The sequence below is a fragment of the Xenopus tropicalis genome, chromosome 2 (assembly GCF_000004195.4).
Source record: "Xenopus tropicalis strain Nigerian chromosome 2, UCB_Xtro_10.0, whole genome shotgun sequence".
NCBI lineage: Eukaryota > Metazoa > Chordata > Amphibia > Anura > Pipidae > Xenopus > Xenopus tropicalis.
This window is the reverse complement of record NC_030678.2, coordinates 162,561,802-162,582,322: the sequence shown is the minus strand read 5'-3', so window position 1 is coordinate 162,582,322 and position 20,521 is coordinate 162,561,802. Positions and strand designations below refer to the sequence as shown.

At 40.2% G+C, this 20,521-nt stretch overlaps 1 protein-coding gene across 2 annotated transcripts in view; it reads right to left on the bottom strand.

Moving 5' to 3' along the window:
- The window catches only part of trpc6 (transient receptor potential cation channel, subfamily C, member 6), an 88,009-nt gene that overhangs the window by 7,056 nt on the left and 60,432 nt on the right, over window positions 1-20,521 (bottom strand). For both annotated transcript variants that reach the window (XM_031897323.1, XM_002935570.5), the window contains exons 5-9: window positions 19,929-20,145; window positions 16,457-16,690; window positions 9,791-10,055; window positions 7,813-8,008; window positions 3,617-3,820 (exon numbers count right to left, since the gene is read on the bottom strand). In XM_031897323.1, the coding sequence (XP_031753183.1) occupies window positions 3,617-3,820; window positions 7,813-8,008; window positions 9,791-10,055; window positions 16,457-16,690; window positions 19,929-20,145 (1,116 nt within the window). The remainder of the gene's footprint in view (window positions 1-3,616; window positions 3,821-7,812; window positions 8,009-9,790; window positions 10,056-16,456; window positions 16,691-19,928; window positions 20,146-20,521) is intronic.

Here is a 20,521-nt window from a genome sequence, read left to right as displayed (position 1 = left end):
AGGAGACGAGGGGTCATGGGAAAGGGTTTGTGTTGAAGCAATGAGGGAAGATGATGAAGTGGTAACAAGAGGAAAGGAAAAGGGAATATAGGGACAGAGCAGAGATACAGTCAGCAGAGGCTCCCTGTACAGAAATAATATAAGGAGTAGGATTCCCACCATGAACCACGGGGGCTGCTCAGCTTACATAAACATAATAATACACTTTATTTAATAAAAGAATTATTATGACATGAGGTCTGTAGAGATATATATTTATTGCATATAATCGGCCTCTGAATATAGTGCTGCCTGCGTTGGGCACTGCTGCATTTCTGTGGGGGATTCATGGTACCAGGTGCAGAGCAGAGCCGCACAGACGGCTGCCCCAGGAATATGTGCCTGAGCCTGCATTGTGCCCAGGGCCACAGCAAACACCTGCACGAAGCCATGATTGCATTTACGCTCATATTTCCCTTTAGAGTGAGATAAATAATGCACTCCGATTTTAGGCCTTGTATGTATGTATGTATGTATGTATATCTTTATTTATAAAGTGCTACTTATGTACGCAGCGCTGTACAGTAGAATACATTAATACAAAAAGGGGGTTATAAGATAATAATAGATAAATACAAAGTTTGTAGGGGGTTCAATTGCTCCCAGGGCTGTATTTAGGTACAGCGCTCCCCTAGGTACCAGACCTCAGCCCTCCCCACAAATGCCTGGCCAAAGGTTATGGTTCCATAAGGGAATCTGAGGGCCATCCCCTTAAACTGCTGAGTGCTCTGTTTTGCCCATGACATGCAGTACATACAGAATTACATTCCCTTTCAGCTTCCATGGAGCAGCACTCTACATGCCATTGATTACAGATAAATACAGACTGCTCTTGTATCAAAGAGAATCTAATCTTCACTGTTTATCCAGCACATCATGAACATTCAGTGTAGCTCAGCCATATGGCACGATATGGATTTTCTGTGTTCAATTTTAACCTTGCAAAGTGCCTGTCTTTCCATGCCCATCATATCTATGTATACACACATATATATATATATATTTTTTTTTTCAAATGAAGTCCACACAGCTGAAGGTGCCTAGTCAAAGATTTAATTTATAAAAAATAAAGGACCAGCACTACATGTTTCTAAACCTCTGAAGGTACAGGTATGGGATCTGTTATCCAAAAAGTTCTGGATTACAGGAAGGTCATCTCCTATAGACAGTACCTGTACTTGATCCCAACTAAGATATAATTACCCCTTATTGGGGGCAGAACAGCCCTATTGGGTTTATTTCATGTTTAAATGATTCCCTTTTCTCTGTAATAATAAAACAGTACCTTGTACTTGATCCCAACTAAGATATAATTACCCCTTATTGGGGGCAGAACAGCCCTATTGGGTTTATTTAATGGTTAAATGATTCCTTTTTCTGTGTAATAATAAAACAGTACCTGTACTTGATCCCAACTAAGATATAATTACCCCTTATTGGGGGCAGAACAGCCCTATTGGGTTTATTTAATGGTTAAATGATTCCCTTTTCTCTGTAATAATAAAACAGTACCTGTACTTGATCCCAACTAAGATATAATTACCCCTTATTGGGGGCAGAACAATCCTATTGGGTTTATTTCATGGTTAAATGATTCCCTTTTCTCTGTAATAATAAAACAGTACCTGTACTTGATCCCAACTAAGATATAATTACCCCTTATTGGGGGCAGAACAGCCCTATTGGGTTTATTTCATGGTTAAATGATTCCCTTTTCTCTGTAATAATAAAACAGTACCTGTACTTGATCCCAACTAAGATATAATTACCCCTTATTGGGGCAGAACAGTCCTATTGGGTTTTTTTCATGATTAAATGATTCCCTTTTCCAGAAAACTCCAGGTTCCAAGCATTCTGGATAACAGGTCCCATATCGCATTGACTGTACAGTTACAGGAACTAACCAGCAGGCGGTGCTGTTATTATGAAATTGGCAACTACCTTAAAAACAGCTTTGAAATGGGAAAAGTAAACATTTAATGTAAATTGTAAAAGTGCTTAGAAAACCACCCTGAGCAAACTTAGATATAATTTTTTTAAGATTTAATAATCTTTTTGCAAACTTAAGCCATTCCCAAATGTTCCACTGTTTTGTGCATTTTTTCAATGAAGTAATATGGGACAGATTCATTAGTGGTGAATAAAATGTAGATGGCAAAATGCCCTAAGTGGCCATATGTCATAGCGCTAAGGTCTCCTTACTTAAGTCAGTGCAGTAAATGGAAGATTGTCAACCCCATGGCACAGTCTTATGGAAACCCACCAAAATCCTCAAGAAAATAATATGCGTTGCACACAGATACTACAGTCCCTCATTGGCCCTTATTACTCCCCAAAGCCACCATGTCTTCTGTCTGTTTTAAATGCCTTCACCCAATTATTTCACCATGTATATAGAAATTACAAATGAAGTCATTGGCACTTGCTGCTCCTTTCCACCCACAGAGAATGGCAATCAAGTTCATTTGTACTTGGTATTCTGTTCAATCCACTCTGGGGGCTAGAAGCATGTATATTACAAAACTGGGGGATAGGAAGGATCCGCGATGCTCACAAGCATCCCTGATTTTAATTACATTGTAGAGGTGTTAAACACAGCTGGAGGGGAGCGGGGTTGGGGGGGGGGGACTGATAAAGAACACATTTAATAACATGAGATTGTTGGGGAGTTTTCTGGCCAGCAGCGGCTTGACGTTTAATGAAGGAGAATGAAAAGATCAAGTAATCAGAATATTTTGTGAAATGCTCAGCTACAATAGGAACGGGGTATGTGGAATACAAATGACTGCTCACAAAGAGACATGCGGAAAGCACACGAGACTGCTCTCCTAGCATCTGAACAATAGCAAAGGCTAGAATGTTACCAGGTAGAGATCAGTGGTTCTACAGAGGCCATACACTGACCATTACTCCAAGGTATCTCACTATCAAGCACACAGACCTTACAAACGGATACCATATGATAGTATGTGCAACTGCCAACCTGGTGCACTGGCAGATGAAACCTTCAATCTAGATCATCTACTATCCAAGAGGATCTAAGGACAGTCTGTCGTAACCTACCCCAGACATGATAGCAATATTTAGTAATCATAACAAAGACGTTATAAGCTCTCTCAATAGCCAACTAGAACTGACCAGGCTTCTCCTCCAGCTTGACAATAACAATATCCCTCCTTCTAAAAAAACAACCTCTCTGAAGGCACAAAAGTGCCTGGTCTGGATCATGTCTCACCAATCGCTCTTAAGGGAGTTCTCCCTAACCTTATACACTGCAGAGGACCTCTGCAATTTTTACTTCTACTAACCTGCTAGTGGTGGCCTTCTCCTGCTGCCTTCAACCTACAGTGTTTTAGCTTGGTCCCAGTGTCCCCTCAACACATCTTCTACCATTGCTTTGCTTTTGGTGGCTTGTCCCCATCTGTCCAACCCTCAGGTTCTATATGTCTAAGACGTTTGCACAGTTGCAGCACAGACACAGTGTATTTTAGAGGCCCTGAGTCAGAAGCCTCAGCACCCTTGTTACTTCAGCCTTTAGCATAGGTACCCGTACATGTAATGGATTAATCAAACCTACCTTGTTCATTTCTGAGTCTTCCTGCAAGCCTTTACTGTTGCACGGGAACCTTTTGTTGAGAAAACCTTTTACTTTCAGTGCAATGTAAACAAATGATTTGGGGCTTGGAACCAAATTGAATGGTACTGGGAGTGTCCTCCCTTCTTCAAAGTACGAGAACCAGAGTTTGGCTCTAGCAAACTTCCACTCCACGTCTGCATCGTCCTAAAACCAAAATGGAAAGGTTTAGCCAGGCAACCCATCTGGTAGGGGGTTTATATAGTTATTAATATTTTATTTATATAGTGCCACCATATGATACAGAGAAGTCCAGAGGTCAGACCAGTCCCTGCCTAGTGAAGTTTACAGTCTAATTTCCCTGCTGCTTTCACTACACATTGTTAGACACCTGATCTCCCAGCATGCTTTTGGATTGTGGGTAATAGTGGAAGGAAATGTAGACGTTGTGACCTGGTTGTAATCGAACTGAAGACACCAGTACAACCAAAGCACCACCATTATGCCTATTATAATTCTTACTTGTAAATAATGGATTGTGTGCACTTAGTACAACATGTTATGTAGCAGGACAAAGGCCCCCAAACTGTGTGGCTGGCCCCCTAAATGCACTGGACTGAATGAGGGCAAGCATGAATGTTATTTGGGTTGAGATTTGGGGTTATTTTCCTATACTGCAGTTATATATATACTGGGTTCGATTCTAGCCCGGTTTGATTCATGTTCTGCATGGGATTCCACCCACACTTATTAAAACATACAGGCACCAGAGTGAATGTGACAAGAACCTTAGACTGTAAGCTCCACTAGGAAAGGGATGAAAAACATGGTTCAAAAACATGAGTTCAATTGAGGCTTGGGCACTATCTGCATGGAGTTTGTATGTTCTCTCCGTATCTGCATGGGAATAAAATACAGTTGTACGCATGTGATAATTAAAATGAAACATTTGCTGTGATATTTAATTAGCAAATGAACCAATATAAGTAAAATGTCATATCATCTTTTGATGCTTGGCTCCAATTCTCTTTTTAGCCTAAAATTCCCTCTGAAATTCGTGAACCAAAGCTTCGCAGATCTATTACATTCCGTGACCTTTAAACATGGGTATATTGCTGGTGAATACATGTATATACAGACTCGAGACAAGAGCTCTGCTGTTCAGATTTAATACTGAGAGCACTGCAAATATTAATCTTTCTCTCAAATAACCAGGATTATATAACATTACATTTTCTAGACATAACATTAAGGTCAAAACCCTGAATAGCAATCCGAAAGTGCTACTGACTCGCAGACCTTGAGATCTATTCTTCTTCACTGAGAGGATATAAAACTGGGCCTGTGCTCACATAGCGGATAATCTACCCCCTACCCTAATGTATAAGGATATCAGAAGTCTGATTAATTTATAGGGAAAGAAGAACCTCACACCTTCAACATTTTAGTTATAATACAAAAGTTAATTCTTTGGAAAAGAGTTAAAGCCACCCATACCTCCCCGCTGTGTAATCACACTGCTGATCTTCTAATACTGTCATCATGAGTTGGAGCCATCACTCAAACTATTGCTCACTAAGATTAAGGTTTCCATCCCTGTTGTGTGAGTAAACCTCATGACCCACAATGCACTGTCAAAGTTTTGCCCAAAACGAAGACAACTGGAGCAACTGGAACCTACAAAAACCCTTGGTGCTGATTACACTTTGACCCATTGACATGTCTCTGCTATGTCAGCTCTTGCCGGTGCCACCAGAAGACTCAAAGAGGCCAATTCATTTAAGGTCGATAACGCTTATCACATGCTTTTTTGTGTTAAAAAGCATGGTTTTAAGTCCCGATTCATCAAAGTAATTTTGCATGCATTAAGACGCATAACGCGTGCGCAAAAAAACGCACTATGCTTTATTTACCTTGCATTGCGTTAATTCTCGGATAGAAATAATACTTCACATGATTCACAAACACATATGAAGCATTAAATGTGCTAAATATCGCATTAGTCTGTGCGAAGATTAACCCCTACTTGGGGCAGGCAGTACTTAAAGAAAATTGTGGTTCATGAGCTTTTGGCAACACAACATGAACTTTTTCAGGGGGATTTATTCAAGTCTGTGTTGGCCCCAGAGTGATGCAGCCGCCAGTTTGCAGGGAAATGGTCATTTTCAGAACAGTAGTTTTCCAAAGGTAATGGTTACGTGCATAATAGCGTGCGCTAATATAGCAATCGGTGAAATATATTGTGCGCGCTGGGAATTAACGCAAGAAAAACGCTCATTGCAAGTTAAATAATGCAAAGAACATCGCGTCTTAATTATGACAAGTATCCTTTTAGTGAATCATGCGTTAAGTTAGAAGCGATAAAATTTTTAACGCATGCTATAAATAGCTCTCGTTTTATCGACCTTTAGTGAATCAACCCCAAAATGTGGTGCTCCATAGTTATTCAAACAAAGCAGTCTTATATGAATAGTCTACAATCCCAAACTGCAGTGCACTGTATTCATCCATATAAATCTGCTATCCCTAGCATGTACCTTTATCATGGGTGTGTGGGTTTGGAAAGGCTATAGCCCCATGAAGAACTGTGAGAGTCTCACCTAAAGAAGGGCATTAGTGAAATTAAAGATGTAACAATTAGATAGCAGCACATTGAAATCTTAAATAAAGTTAATGAAAAGTTGCAAACTGCCTTCCTGTAATTGATAGCCTTATGGACAGATATTACCACCAATTAACTGCCATGTCATTAAAACAACAGTTCAAGATTTATTACTTCCATTTGTGAGCGAAAACACTTTAAAGCTGAATGAGATGAAGAAACTAATTTGAAGTAATATGTGTGATATATTATAGTACTGTGCCGGAGGTTGCACTTAATCAGCATTTAGATGAATTGTATGGAAACTCAACGTATGGTCCTTACTTGTTGATAAGCTTTAACTCCTACCCGATAACTTCTAACCATTGTCTTACAAAACTCTACTCTACTTGTTGCTGATCCAGACCTTCAAGTATTTACTTTGCGGGTTGGCTACAACAACAACAAACATTTGTAAAGCGCTTTTCTCCCGTAGGACCCAAAGAGCAAGTGATATTTGTGTAGAAGTAGCGGCTCAAAATGGCTTGACCCTATTTCAACATAAAATGGGGACATTATGTGACAAAACTCAATCTGTATTAGGCTTATTGCTTTACCTTCGTATAGTATGTTGTCATTAAATATTCCCTACGTTGTGCTTTTATTTGAGACTTCAAAGACATTCTATGGGTTGTTATGGACCATCAAGAGTGTGTTTTTCTGGATGTAGAGGAAATGTTTTTATTCTAAATGTATTTCTGATTGTAACTTTTATGTTGCTACCATCTTAGCAGCTGAGAGTTTCCACAATGGAAGAAGAGTAATAGGTCAATGCTGTGGTTATGAGCCATTTGTTACTAATGCTGCGTCTTACCGATGCTCATTAAATATATTATATTAATATATATAAATGTTCACTTTTTCATAGGAACAGCCTGTAATAATGACAATAAGGCCCAAGTACTACTGGTAGGTGCAAGTTAATGAGCACCCACATGTGCACATCAGATACAAAAAGTGCAGAGTATTGGGTTGCAAGAGAGGCTTAACTGAAGGGATCCAATAGTGAAATACACTCATAGTTGAAGCAGGCCTGTATTTTTTTTATATGGTGGCAACATTAGGGGTGTGATCTTTGGGTGCCTATATTGCCCCTGTTTACATGTAAATCCAGTGGTTGAGCTTGGGGAAGGGGGTTTCATCTGTTCTAGGTGATCAATACATGCACAAAGAATGAGTATGGGGCTGCTTGAAGGGTTGTGCCTAGTGCTGCACCAGATTTGAATTTGGTGCTGAGTTGCGGGGTATTTGCACCTTTTGAACAGAACACAAGAGGGATGTACAAGGATGCAAATGAGAGAGAAAATAGGTGTTCTTCCCAGGTCTCTCCCTAATTGCCCGTAGGCAGCCTCACAGTTTTGGAACAACTGTATCATTGAACACTGCAGGTATATAGTGGTCAAAGTAACACAGTGGTCAAACCATGAGTCCACACAGCGCCTTAATCAGAAGAGTCTAGATCAATACAACCCAATGCAGTATGATCCCTAATCCAATTTGTAACTGGAAGATGTTTCTTTGTGCAAACTTTACCAAATGGCATCAAATAAATGTTTACCTCAATTTCCTGGAATGAATTGTTGATCATGGCAATGAGCATGTTGAGCAGAACGATGACCATGGTGACATTGTATACCCCGTACAGGACGTAGCCAATATTCTCAATAAATTTGTGTCCGTAATTGATGACCACTGATTTCACTTCAGAAAGTCCAAAAATAGCCCAGAACAATGTCTTAAAACTTTCTTCAACGCTGCAAATATATAACAGAGACCCTAAGGTTAAAGCTGAGCCATAGCTGGATAAGGCTTGATAAGGTATGCAAGCTTCAATGGGTGAGTAAGGCTAAGGACCCATGTAATGAGTTAGTCACCCACAATAGATCTCTGCTACCGGGGATGACTATCTGCTCCGAAATGCCTTCCAACCAGCAACAATAGGAGTTGTCAGTGGAAAGGCCTACGTATCTCTTCAGCTTTCTGAAGTCACACAAAGATTCCTCCTGTAGGCAACTTTGCGACTTTGGAAAGCCATGGACAACTAACTCGTTCCATGGGTCCTTAGTCTAAAAGGAACAAGTATATGGCGGCACATTTTATAATACTTGACCATACTGACCATTAGTTCTTCAGTCATCTACTGAATCACATTAACAATCACATTACAGCTTTTCTTTTTAATGTTGCCTTTGGGTTTTTAGGTGGAAATATTAAGAACCAAATGGATATTTATCTTGCTTTGAGTTTATTTTTTCTAGCCTCCACAATGGTTAAACTGGCTTCTCTGGCCTAAAGAGCCACTGTATTGGGCAGGTTGCCCACAAGTTTTCTTTTCTCCATCCTGTAGGCGTCTTACTGTGTAAAAAACCCTTTACAACCCTTTACAAGCAGTATAGAGGCATGGTATAGCAGTTTATGGTTGTAATGTGACATCATTGGGTGGGTTGTGACTATCCAAGCCTGTAAAGCAAATGCTCAATAGCAGCCAAATCTCCCTAGGGTCTTTGTGGGCTACTGTGATGATGCCTTTGTGATATTTAGGACATGATCAACGCAAGTTCCTAATGTGCCTGTCTCAATGCTGCACAACTTAGGGGCAGGAGGGGAGATGCCTATGTGCCCCCGACCCCCCCCAATCAATTAATGAATACCAAATGCGGGTAGCATTGTATTCATGGGGGTAGTCGCAGGTCTCTGTGCTCAGAAAAGGACCGCAGGGCCCAGCAGCATTTTCTTCTTCAGGTATGGGATCCCTTATCCGAAACCCCTTATCCAGAAAGTTCCAAATTACGGAAAGGCCATCTCCGATAGATTTCATTATAAGCAAATAATTCTAATTTTTTAAAAAAATTTCCTTTTTCTCTGTAATAATAAAACAGAACATTGTACTTGATCCCAACTAAGATATAATTACCCCTTATTGGGGGCAGAACAGTCCTATTGGGTTTATTTAATGGTTAAATGATTCCTTTTTCTCTGTAATAATAAAACAGTACCTGTACTTGATCCCAACTAAGATATAATTACCCCTTATTGGGGGCAGAACAGCCCTATTGGGTTTATTTAATGGTTAAATGATTCCTTTTTCTCTGTAATAATAAAACAGTACCTGTACTTGATCCCAACTAAGATATAATTACCCCTTATTGGGGGCAGAACAGCCCTATTGGGTTTATTTAATGGTTAAATGATTCCCTTTTCTCTGTAATAATAAAACAGTACCTGAACTTGATCCCAACTAAGATATAATTACCCCTTATTGGGGGCAAAACAAGCCTATTAGGTTTATTCAGTAGTTAAATGATTTTTAGCAGACTTAAGTTGGAGATCCAAACTACGGAAAGATCCCTTATCCGGAAAACCCCAGGTCCTGAGCATTCTGGATAACAGGTCCCATACCTGTACAAGCCTCTATTGAGCTTAAATATCTGAGCTATGTGAATGGCACTTACATTTATTTAACAATGTTTCAATACATAATGATGGTCACAACAATAAACAAACTGAAAATCAACATTAAAAAAGGCAATACTTACGTTGTAAAGGCATCATTTTGTTTGGCTCCAAGATAATAGGAGTAGAGGTTAAACATCCCAATCATAAAGGCTACAAACACCATGATAAATATCACCATAAACTTGAATATATCTTTGACAGTTCGACCCAGTGATATCTGCAGGGGCCCGAAGCTCTCATTAGCGGGCAAAATATAGGCAATTCTGGAGAAACTTAAAACGACGGCAATTGCATAGAGACCTTCGGATATGATCTGAGGATCTGACGGCAGCCATTTGATTCTGGCTAGAGAAAGAGAGGTTAAGTCACAATAACATAATGTGAATGTCCATGATAGGTTCAGCTTCCGACACACACTGCGCTGGCAGGGACTGCTCATTATTTTCCCTTAAGTTAAGATAAATGTAGCCTATTACTAAATATTTAATACCGCTGCTAAAAAAAATCGACATTGTGAAGTTAATTTGTAAAACTGCTACCAGAAAGGAAAAGGGAATAATAATATAATGTATTTGTTTAAAGCAACAATAAACATGTCGGGGCAGGCAGTACTGCTGCATGCAAAATAAGCACAATTAGTTAATTACACAATACTGAGACGCGACTAATGCTCTCATAGAGAGATGCTATTTTTCTTTAAATTCAATAATACAAATATCATGTAGTTTTTACAGATTTCTTACTATACAGATTTCTTACTATAACCACATTACCACAAGACAAAGACAGTTTTGCATTGCTAGATGTTATTGGCTAGACAATTCAGGGGCCATGGTATGCAGTCTTATATCAGTAAAGAGCATAACGCTATCTGGCAGAGGAGTCAGAGCCTTGCAAGTCTGACCCATTTGGTAACAGAGATATTTAAAAGGGGTGGTTCACCTTATAGTACTGTATGTTATAGAAAGTCCTATTCCTAGCAACTTTGAAATTGCTTTTTTTATTTATTTTTTATAGTTCTTGAATAGTTCTTGAATAATTTGCCTTCCTCTTTTACATCTTTCTATCTTTTAGATGGGGGTCACTGCCCGGAAGCCAAAAAACTATTGCTCTGTGCAGCTATAATTTTATTTTTAATGTTACTTATCTTTCTTTTCAGGCCCTGTCCTATTCATATCCCAGTCTCTTATTCAAACCACTGCCTGGATGATAGGGTAAATAAGACCCTAGCAACCAGCTAGCTGCTGAAATTTCAAACTGGAGAGCTGCTGAACAAAAAGCTAAATAACAGAAAAATCACAATTAATAACAAATAAAGAACAATTACAAATTGTCTCAGAATATTAACATCTACATTATACTAAAAGTTAATTGAAAGGTGAACTACGCGTTTAAGGGATGTTGAAAGATGGTGGACAGGAAGTTGTTGATTTTAGCTAGCAAATGCTTTATGAGATGGATGTTGTCAAACTTCCTTGCAGTTTTTAAAGAATGGACTGTAAACCAATGTGGTATTGCAGGATATATCTTCAGATTTGAAAATATTTTGTGCAACAGCGCCTGATTTGCAACAAAGCAGATGTGCAGTCATGTCCATTTTATCGAACTGGACCCAATAGTGATAGGCACTAGTGATGTGCGGGTTGAGATTTTCTCGACCCGACCCTAACCTGCTTGTTCCCAACCCGACCTGGCTTCCTTCCTTTATTCATAGGCCTGCACCCGTCCCGCAATGATGTCACAAAAGGGGCGGGTCTTCTGCTTGTGTGCCTATAAGAAGCTGGAAGAGAGCTGCCGGCAGTGTAAGGTTGTGGGCGGGGAGGGTGAACGGAAGAGCTCAGCCTGAACCCGCCCGCAGGTGATGTGCCGAGGTTGGCCCGAATCTGCCTGACCGACGGGTATTGGGCAGCCCGCATCACTAATGGCCAATGGCATCTGCAATGATGCTGGAATTCTGGGAAAACTACCCATTGTGGGAAAAAAACACGCACCCAAAATTACTCGATGGACTTGCAAATGTAAATGAGCCATTTAATATTAATTAAGCTGTCTTCAAGGTTTGAATAACATGTAATTATCAATGACACGCCTTACCTATACAGCATGAATGAAATTGATTACTTCTTTGTATCTGGGCAACTCAAAACTGTCAAGTGGAATAGGGGTTTAACCTTCCTCTATGTTTATTTCACTGTTAAGTGTTGGTGGGAGAGAGGTATAGAACCAAAAGGTGTAGGCATTTTACGTAGCTGGGTTTGAAGTGTCCCCAGAGTTGCAGGAAAAAGAGTGGATATTTCTGGGTATAAAGAAGGTCCCAATGAAGAGAGATTTCTGGGGTCAGGGAAGAACCCCCAGGAAGGAGGGCAAGTTAGTGGTAGATGATTGGGTTGCAGCCAGTCAGGGCTATGGGGTGGGTTTCACCAGTGAGAAACTGAAGTGAGAGAATACCTTGATATTCCACATTGGATGGGCTTTAATGATGTAGCTGAACCCCCCCCCCCCCTCCCCCCATGGGAGTACTAGGTCAGGCAGTAACTATAGATAGTGTTATATGGCATTGTGAAGAAATAAATAATGTGACACCGCACAAGAATAAATATCAAATTGTTTGAAAAGGGAACCATTACTGTCATTAATCCCTGAACTAGTGGATATTTAACAAATCTGTTTCACAAGAAGCCTAAATTCTATTTTATTCTTCAAGTTGTTCATATACTTAACATTGTATTATGGCCTCAACATACATTTTTCCATCACAGTGTCTTAGTACAACCCATATCTCATATCATTCTAAGGTAAACTCTCCCTTTATCTGATCAGTCTAACATCAAATAAAAGATAGTTATCTAGAGTGGGTCATTGCAAATAACAGGTCTCAAACAGTAAAGGTTAAGAAACCCTGATTAAAGAGATTGCTGGGCAGAAGCAAGTGCAACACTAGCAGCCATCTCCTTGAATATTATTTGGGTGGCTGAGAAAGTTCTAAGATTAATTTTACAGTTTATCTTCAACACTTGATGCTGATCTGGTGCCATATGTTATTCTATAAATAAAGCTGAAATCACAGATGTGTCGTGTGTAATTAGATAACCCAGATTTCTGCCACATCCCCTGCACGGGAACTGTAGTATCTGAGTCGAACCCTCCACTGAACGGAACATATGTTCTCTGTCTAAGGAGAAATATCTGAATATGCAGAATGCCAAGGAAATGAATTATTTTAAAGGCAAACTGTCATTAAAAAGAACATTCCTAGAGAAGAAATTCCTAGAGAGTGCTAAATGGAATTCTACTATCCACTTTCTATGCCTCATTCACGAGGTCCCTGTTCCCAGACTTAACTAAGGTTTGGATAGGCTCTACTGGACTCCATTACTATGACCTATCACCTCAGGATCTCCGGCACATCCACCTCCTGCTAGGATGGAGTCCACAAAGAGAGAGAACACCACGTGCTTCTTCCCCTTATATAAACGCAGGAAAATGTCACATGATCCTTGGGCCAATAGATAGAAGCCTCCCTCCCACAGGGCAGAGAAGACAGTAACCAGGAATTCCTCAGTCAGTAGGTCAGTGATCCCCAACCAGTGTCTCAGGGCAACATGTTGCTCCCCAACCCCTTGGATGTTGCTCTCAGTGCCCCCAAACCAGGGAGTTATTTTTGAATTCCTGACTTGGGGGCAAGTTTTGGTTGAATAAAAACAAGATTTCCTACCAAATAAAGCCCCTGTTAGCTGATAGGGTGCATAGAGGCTGCCTAATAGCCAATATTAGCCCTTATTTGGCACCTCCATGAACTTTTATGGTGCTTGTGTTGCTCTCCAAGTCTTTTTACATTTGACTGTGGCTCACTAGTAAGAAAGGTTGGAGACCCCTGCAGTAAATAGAGTCAGACATTTACTGTATATATTAATATTCAGAGCTGCCCTAGGTACACCCCCATTGTCTGTCTCTCTCTTACCCAGAGCATGTGCAAAAGACTATTCCCCGTATGTAATAAAAGTTTACCCAGGAGCAGTAACTCATAGCAACCAATAAGACGTTTGCTTTTAAACAGGTGGCCAATAAATGCTACCTGCCGATTGGTTGCTATGGGTTATTGTTCCTGGGCAAATTTAGTATCAGACCACGCCTCAATGCACACCATATGTGCATAAACTAATCATGTAGGAGATGCCATATGTGCATAAACTAATCATGTAGGAGATGCCATATGTGCATAAACTAATCATGTAGGAGATGCCATATGTGCATAAACTAATCATGTAGGAGATGCCATATGTGCATAAAATAATCATGTAGGAGATGCCATATGTGCATAAACTAATCATGTAGGAGATGCCATATGTGCATAAACTAATCATGTAGGAGATGCCATATGTGCATAAAATAATCATGTAGGAGATGCCATATGTGCATAAACTAATCATGTAGGAGATGCCATATGTGCATAAACTAATCATGTAGGAGATGCCATATGTGCATAAACTAATCATGTAGGAGATGCCATATGTGCATAAACTAATCATGTAGGAGACGGGTGACATTGAGGTATGGTCTGATATCACCCACAAAAGCAAAGAAACATCAGACAAAATAGCTCCAGTTCTACCTTTGTATAGGGGATAACCCTCAGATTAGGGCTGGAGTCAGTGTCCAAATTGAGTCTGAGGCTCTCTAAACCTCTCCCCTCTCTACTGAAATAAACAGTGCATTTAACAAGACATAAACAGTGCATTTAACAAGGACAAAGATATATGTCCTGTCAATGAAATACATATTGCACCCTTACAAGCTCAGTCTCACACTGGTTCCATCCTATAAAGCACTGCAAGTTATCTGTACAGTTACACGGCCTGTCAGTAATGTCATATTAGGCCGCGGGTAAGTATATATCAGTTACATAGTGAGGGGTGCTGAAGCCTTCCAGATGGAGCCCCCCTGACCCCTCTGTCATTGAATGGCTGTGTTTTACACTCTGTCATTAAAAATGCACTTTAGTTCTAACCAGAAGGAACTGCCTATGTTACTGTTAGAGAGAAAGACACTCAAGCCCATAGTGACTAAAATGTGTAATATGACATGTGTTTCCAATAGTGCAAATACTTAGATTGTAAGCTCTACGGGGCAGGGACCTCCTTCCTACTGTGTCTCATATCACATAGCACTTATTCCCAGTGTATTTATATCTATTTATTGTATTTATTTATTATAACACTTGTATTACTTGTGTGTAATTCTGTATATTGTAAGATTGTACAGCACTGCGTACCCTTGTGGCAGTTTATAAATAAAGTTATACATACAAATACTTGTCTTGGGGTATTTTATGGAAATACAAAGACTTTCAGGTATGACCGTTCTGTATATTGAAAGCTGGATGGAGGATATTTTTGAAGGGGGATCTGGGGAGCCAAAGGTTTTCTGGAAAGTGCTCACAAAACACAAAAATCATCCATTTTGCAATTGCAAAACATCTAGGGGGCTGCAGGCTACCCATTCCCCTGCTAAACTCTAAGGGTGTGCATGGTACAGGCAACAGCATTAGAGCTGATTTACATGGACCGTGGGTACAAAAGCACCAAGGAGCGCAAAAGCACCGATCTATCAAAGGAAGAGACACCAACACCCAGCGTATTGTTAAGCAGGTATGTGTCTAGGTTTTATACACAGCAGGGTTTTCCCCACTAAAAAGACACTTTTTAGTTTATACAACATCAGCAGCAAACAAGTTAAAGTTATTTCTTCTGATACCACAGCAAACTAGTCCACTCGCAGTCCCCATAAAGGTGGCCACACACGTGACGATTTGCGACCATTGGTCACATGTTCCAATCCGCCATTAACGTTCAGGGCTGAAACGGCAGATAAGGAGGTAGAAACAATAGGATTTCTACCTCCTTCTGCCAATTCAGCCCTGAAGGCAGATTTTGCTCGGGCGCCATCAAAATCTTTTAACCCGCCCAATCGGAGAGTCGACCGATATCAGCAGCCTCCTGCATATCAGTCAACTCGCCGACTTGCCATACATGCCCGGAATATCGTACGAAACAAGGTTTCATACAATATTATCGGTGCGTGTATGGCCAGCTTAACTAAGAAACCTGCTCTTTGTATCACATCACCATTACGGCAAAATAAACCCAAAGGAAACATATTCTACTTAGTGGTTTTATTATATCTCCCCCATTTCCTGGTTTCTACTTTCTAAACAGAGGGTTTACTCACATAATGCATTAATTCCAGCACATCTATCGGCTTCTTCAGCCTGAGTGAACACAGACCCTAATTTTCTCCACATCTGCTGTGTCTCATAGAGCATTCTGGGAGAGACATGCCTACCCATTAGGGTTTTGCAGTAACTGTCCAATAAAATATATGTTTTTTTTTCCTCAGGAAAAGTCACATTAAGAACTTCTTTAGACATTGCTTTGAAATAAAAGTATAACAGGGAACTAAATATACTTGTACAATCTGTCATTCAATAAAACGAGCCAATGGCTTAAGGGTCGGAGTAGTTTAGCAAGCCAGTAGGAATTATGTATGAGTTGGGGGGGTGATTGACCCATGGATCAATACCTCAATATAAATGTTACGATGTCTCTATCCAATCTGTGCACGTGCTCTGACCATAAGACCATAAATGATATTATGCAGACGCGCTTATCCGCTTACAGATTCCGTCATTTTGCACTTACAGATGTTCCATTTGCAGCTGACGGAATAAAGAGCTGATGGAAACTCACCTAGCGTGTAGTATTTTATTTCGGGAGGCAGCGTTGCGCTCGACAGATCCTTGATGCTCTCATCGTCGTCAACATAGTTCTGCGCCCGGGACGCGTGCCAAAAAGCCATAAACCTTGCAATAAACGACGCCGCGAAGATGGCTAACATTCCGAAGTCGAGAATATTCCACAGCTCAAACATATATTCCCTGGGCCCCTGCGACCAGATCTCTTTACATTCGGACCATATCATGCCTGTGGCAAGCAGAGCAGAACCCGTTAAGGGCAATGAGGTTGGCTATAAAACAAACCGACATTAAACATTGTCCAAGTAACAACTGAGCTCTAGAAATATTCCAGAAATATGGATATCAATAGTTTTTGAAGGTTTTATGTACAAGGCTACAATATGGAATTGCCCTGCAGAATGAAAGGGGTTAATATTGTACCCCTATCCCTCAGCTGTGCATTGAACCCCTTGCGCCTTTCACTCATTGCCACTGGGGACAGGTCTGATTTATAAAAGTTCAAATTAGATCTTTTTTTGTGCAAAAACCTCCAAATTCAAAATCTTGAATGCTCGACATATAGAAGCGCAAAAATGATCAAAAACTCATGTAAAACTGTAAAAGTGAAGGGGAGCTGTCCTAGGGAAACTTTTGGCAATTTTTAAAAAAAAAAATGTTTTGGTTTTTCGAATTTTTTAAGAAATAAGCAAACTGCAAGACTGATAACGTTACGAGTTTATTCTACAATTCAAAAATGCCAAAACTGATAAATAAGCCTCTATGTGACTGGTTAATTAATGTTTGAATTAGAATTACTTAGAAGTTTGCACAAAAACTCCCAAATTCAATTTATGGTTTACAAAACGTGAATGTTTATTGAGCGCAAAAAATTTGAAAAACTTAAATGTAAAACTTCTAAAACCTTGTGAGTTCATACAGAAATCACTGGGAGTTGCCTTCAGGGTCGGACTGAGGGGTGCAGAGCCCACTGGGGCTTCTGCCTCAGGGGCCCCTGCACCCCCTAATGGCCCCCGCCGTCTTCACCCCCTCCCCACAGGAGCCCCCAATACCCTCCGACCCCCCCCCCCCGAGCGTGCCTAAATGAAACTCACCTGCAGCACATTGGGGGAGGGAGAACGACGGATCACAGGAGCGCCCTGGGGGGTTCGGGTCTGGGCCGCTGGGGCCCACTAGGGCCCAGTCTGACGCTGGTTGCCTTCCTTAGGCAAAATTTAAGCTTTTTGTTAAGTTTTTCATATTTAATTTTTTTTGAGAGTCTGTAGACCCAGTGAAAATGATCAGAAAAATGTGAATTTGATGCATTCAAGTTAATTCAATATAAGATTTTTGGTAACATTTTGACTATATTTCAATTGAAAAAGAACTCTGAATTTGAAAATTGATAAATAAGCCTATATGACCGATGCTGTGCGAATAAAATAGAGTTTTGCTTTATTCCCAAAAACATCAGAAATGGTTGTGCCGAAAACTCAGTCTTTATGGCACTGGGATGAGTTAAAACTGGCAGTTATCCCACAACAATATGTGATTTTTTTTTGTTTTCTTAGGAGCCCATTCTCTAAAGTACAAAGGGAAATATCATTAATTTCATTCATTCATTTGTGTAGAAGGCATAGCTGAGGAATGCCAGCCGGCTCCCGAGCTTCAGTGAGATAATGATCCGGTAGCAGCCGTGCCAAGTCAGTTTTTGGCATTCATCCCTCTGCTGAAAATGTGAGAAGGTCTAACAGGGCCACAAGAGCACTGACGTAAAATCTCCCTATAGGAATAGCAGATGTTACCGGGCAGAGGAAACACTGATCCCCTAAAACTCTGTTTTCTTGAAGGGTACAATGTCTAAACTGATAAAGGTATAGGGTATTCAGTATCAGTACAGCACTCAGCAGTGCTCATTTCCGAGTGCAGTGGCCAGATAAGGCTGACATTTTACTTTTAGGAGCCTACCAATACAAGGCTTTGCATTGAAAAACTTTTATGAATTATATATAAATATATAGAAATCCTAAACATTTATTTTTCTCCACCTATGATGGTGGCCTAGTGTTGGAAACAAGAAGTCAGTGATGTTGGAAAAGCAATGGAGATACTGCTCCTTGGCAAGAAGCTTTGGGGACAAAATCTCTATTATTATTGGCTAGCTGTCCCTTAGTCCTTATACAGGTATAGGACCTGTTATCCAGAATGCTCGGGTTAAATAAACCCAATAGGACTGTTCTGCCCCCAATAAGGGGTAATTATATCTTAGTTGGGATCAAGTACAGGTACTGTTTTATTATTACAGAGAAAAGGGAATCATTTAACCATGAAATAAACCCAATAGGACTGTTCTGCCCCCAATAAGGGGTAATTATATCTTAGTTGGGATCAAGTACAGGTACTGTTTTATTATTACAGAGAAAAGGGAATCATTTAACCATTAAATAAACCCAATAGGGCTGTTCTGCCCCCAATAAGGGGTAATTATATCTTAGTTGGGATCAAGTACAGGTACTGTTTTATTATTACAGAGAAAAGGGAATCATTTAACCATTAAATAAACCCAATAGGGCTGTTCTGCCCCAATAAGGGGTAATTATATCTTAGTTGGGATCAAGTACAGGTACTGTTTCATTATTACAGAGAAAAGGGAATCATTTAACCATTAAATAACCCCAATAGGGCTGTTCTGCCCCAATAAGGGGTAATTATATCTTAGTTGGGATCAAGTACAGGTACTGTTTTATTATTACAGAGAAAAGGGAATCATTTAACCATGAAATAAACCCAATAGGGCTGTTCTGCCCCCAATAAGGGGTAATTATATCTTAGTTGGGATCAAGTACAAGGTACTGTTTTATAATTACAGAGAAATAGGAAATCATTTTTTAAAATTAGAATTATTTGCTTATAATGGAGTCCCTTCCATAATTCTGAACTTTCTGGATATTGGGTTTCCGGATATGGGATCCCATAGCTGTACTGGCCTTTGGGACAGGATTGCAGTCAATGCTTTAGTTACAACATATAAAGGGATTGGAATATAATCTGGAGGCTGAGTTTGCTGATGTATCAATATAAAATGTAAATGCTGCCAACCAGTGTCAGACTGACCCACCAGAATACCAGGAAAACTCCCGGTAGGTATCCTATTCGGCCAGTTGAATGGTCATTCCCAAATTCTGTATGGGAAAAAGAGATGGAAGGATAGAGTATAGTATGTAGAGGAAAGAGACTTGGATAATAAAGAAGTTGAGGGAGGAGAGGAGGAAAAATAGTTTAGAAAGTGGGCCTATGGTAAAAGATTTTCTGGTGGGCCCCTGGCATCTGTCCGGCACTGCTTCCAACTGCACTGTTGTCTAACCAGCCTTAGAGCACTGGGATGTTATACGTGGGCAGCATAATGTGGCAACCCTATTCCCCAGTGATACATTTCTATCCTTCCAAGTAATGGGGGGCAAGCATTCTGGCACGTGAATAATCTTTACCTATTACCCAGGAGATAATGAGCAATTCCATCCAGGAGAAGCAAGAGGTTTTCATCCTAAAGAGCTGCTTGGCATTATCCGTGAGGCTTTCATTAGGAAGGATCTTTGTGCCTTCAAACCTGTCAGCGGCATTCATCACTAGCAGCCCCAGGAAGATGGTGAAAGAAGCCGCGTGGGCCACAAACTTCATGAAAGGGCCACGCATTATCTTACCAAGCTGGTAAAAAAAATAAAAATGATCATAATGTAAATGGATTGGGTATGCAAAGCTTTCCTTATATAAAATGTAAAGCTAGCCAAGAAGATGGTAAGATTTTACTACTGCTCCAACAATTAATCAAGTCAATAAGGGAGACAGGGATGGAAATTAGCGATGTACCAATTAGCACAGCAAGGTGCACTTATTGAACTGCTGCAATCAATTTACCAGCTGCCTCGCATTATAGAATACTCAAGATGTGTAATTGCAGGGGCTTTATCCTTCAGTTCTTTAGAATACTGTTTTCCTGCTATAAATTGTCAGTTTCAAAATATTATCAGTTATATAAATACTGTTGGGGGCTCCTTGATAACAATGGCACTGGGGCTCTGTA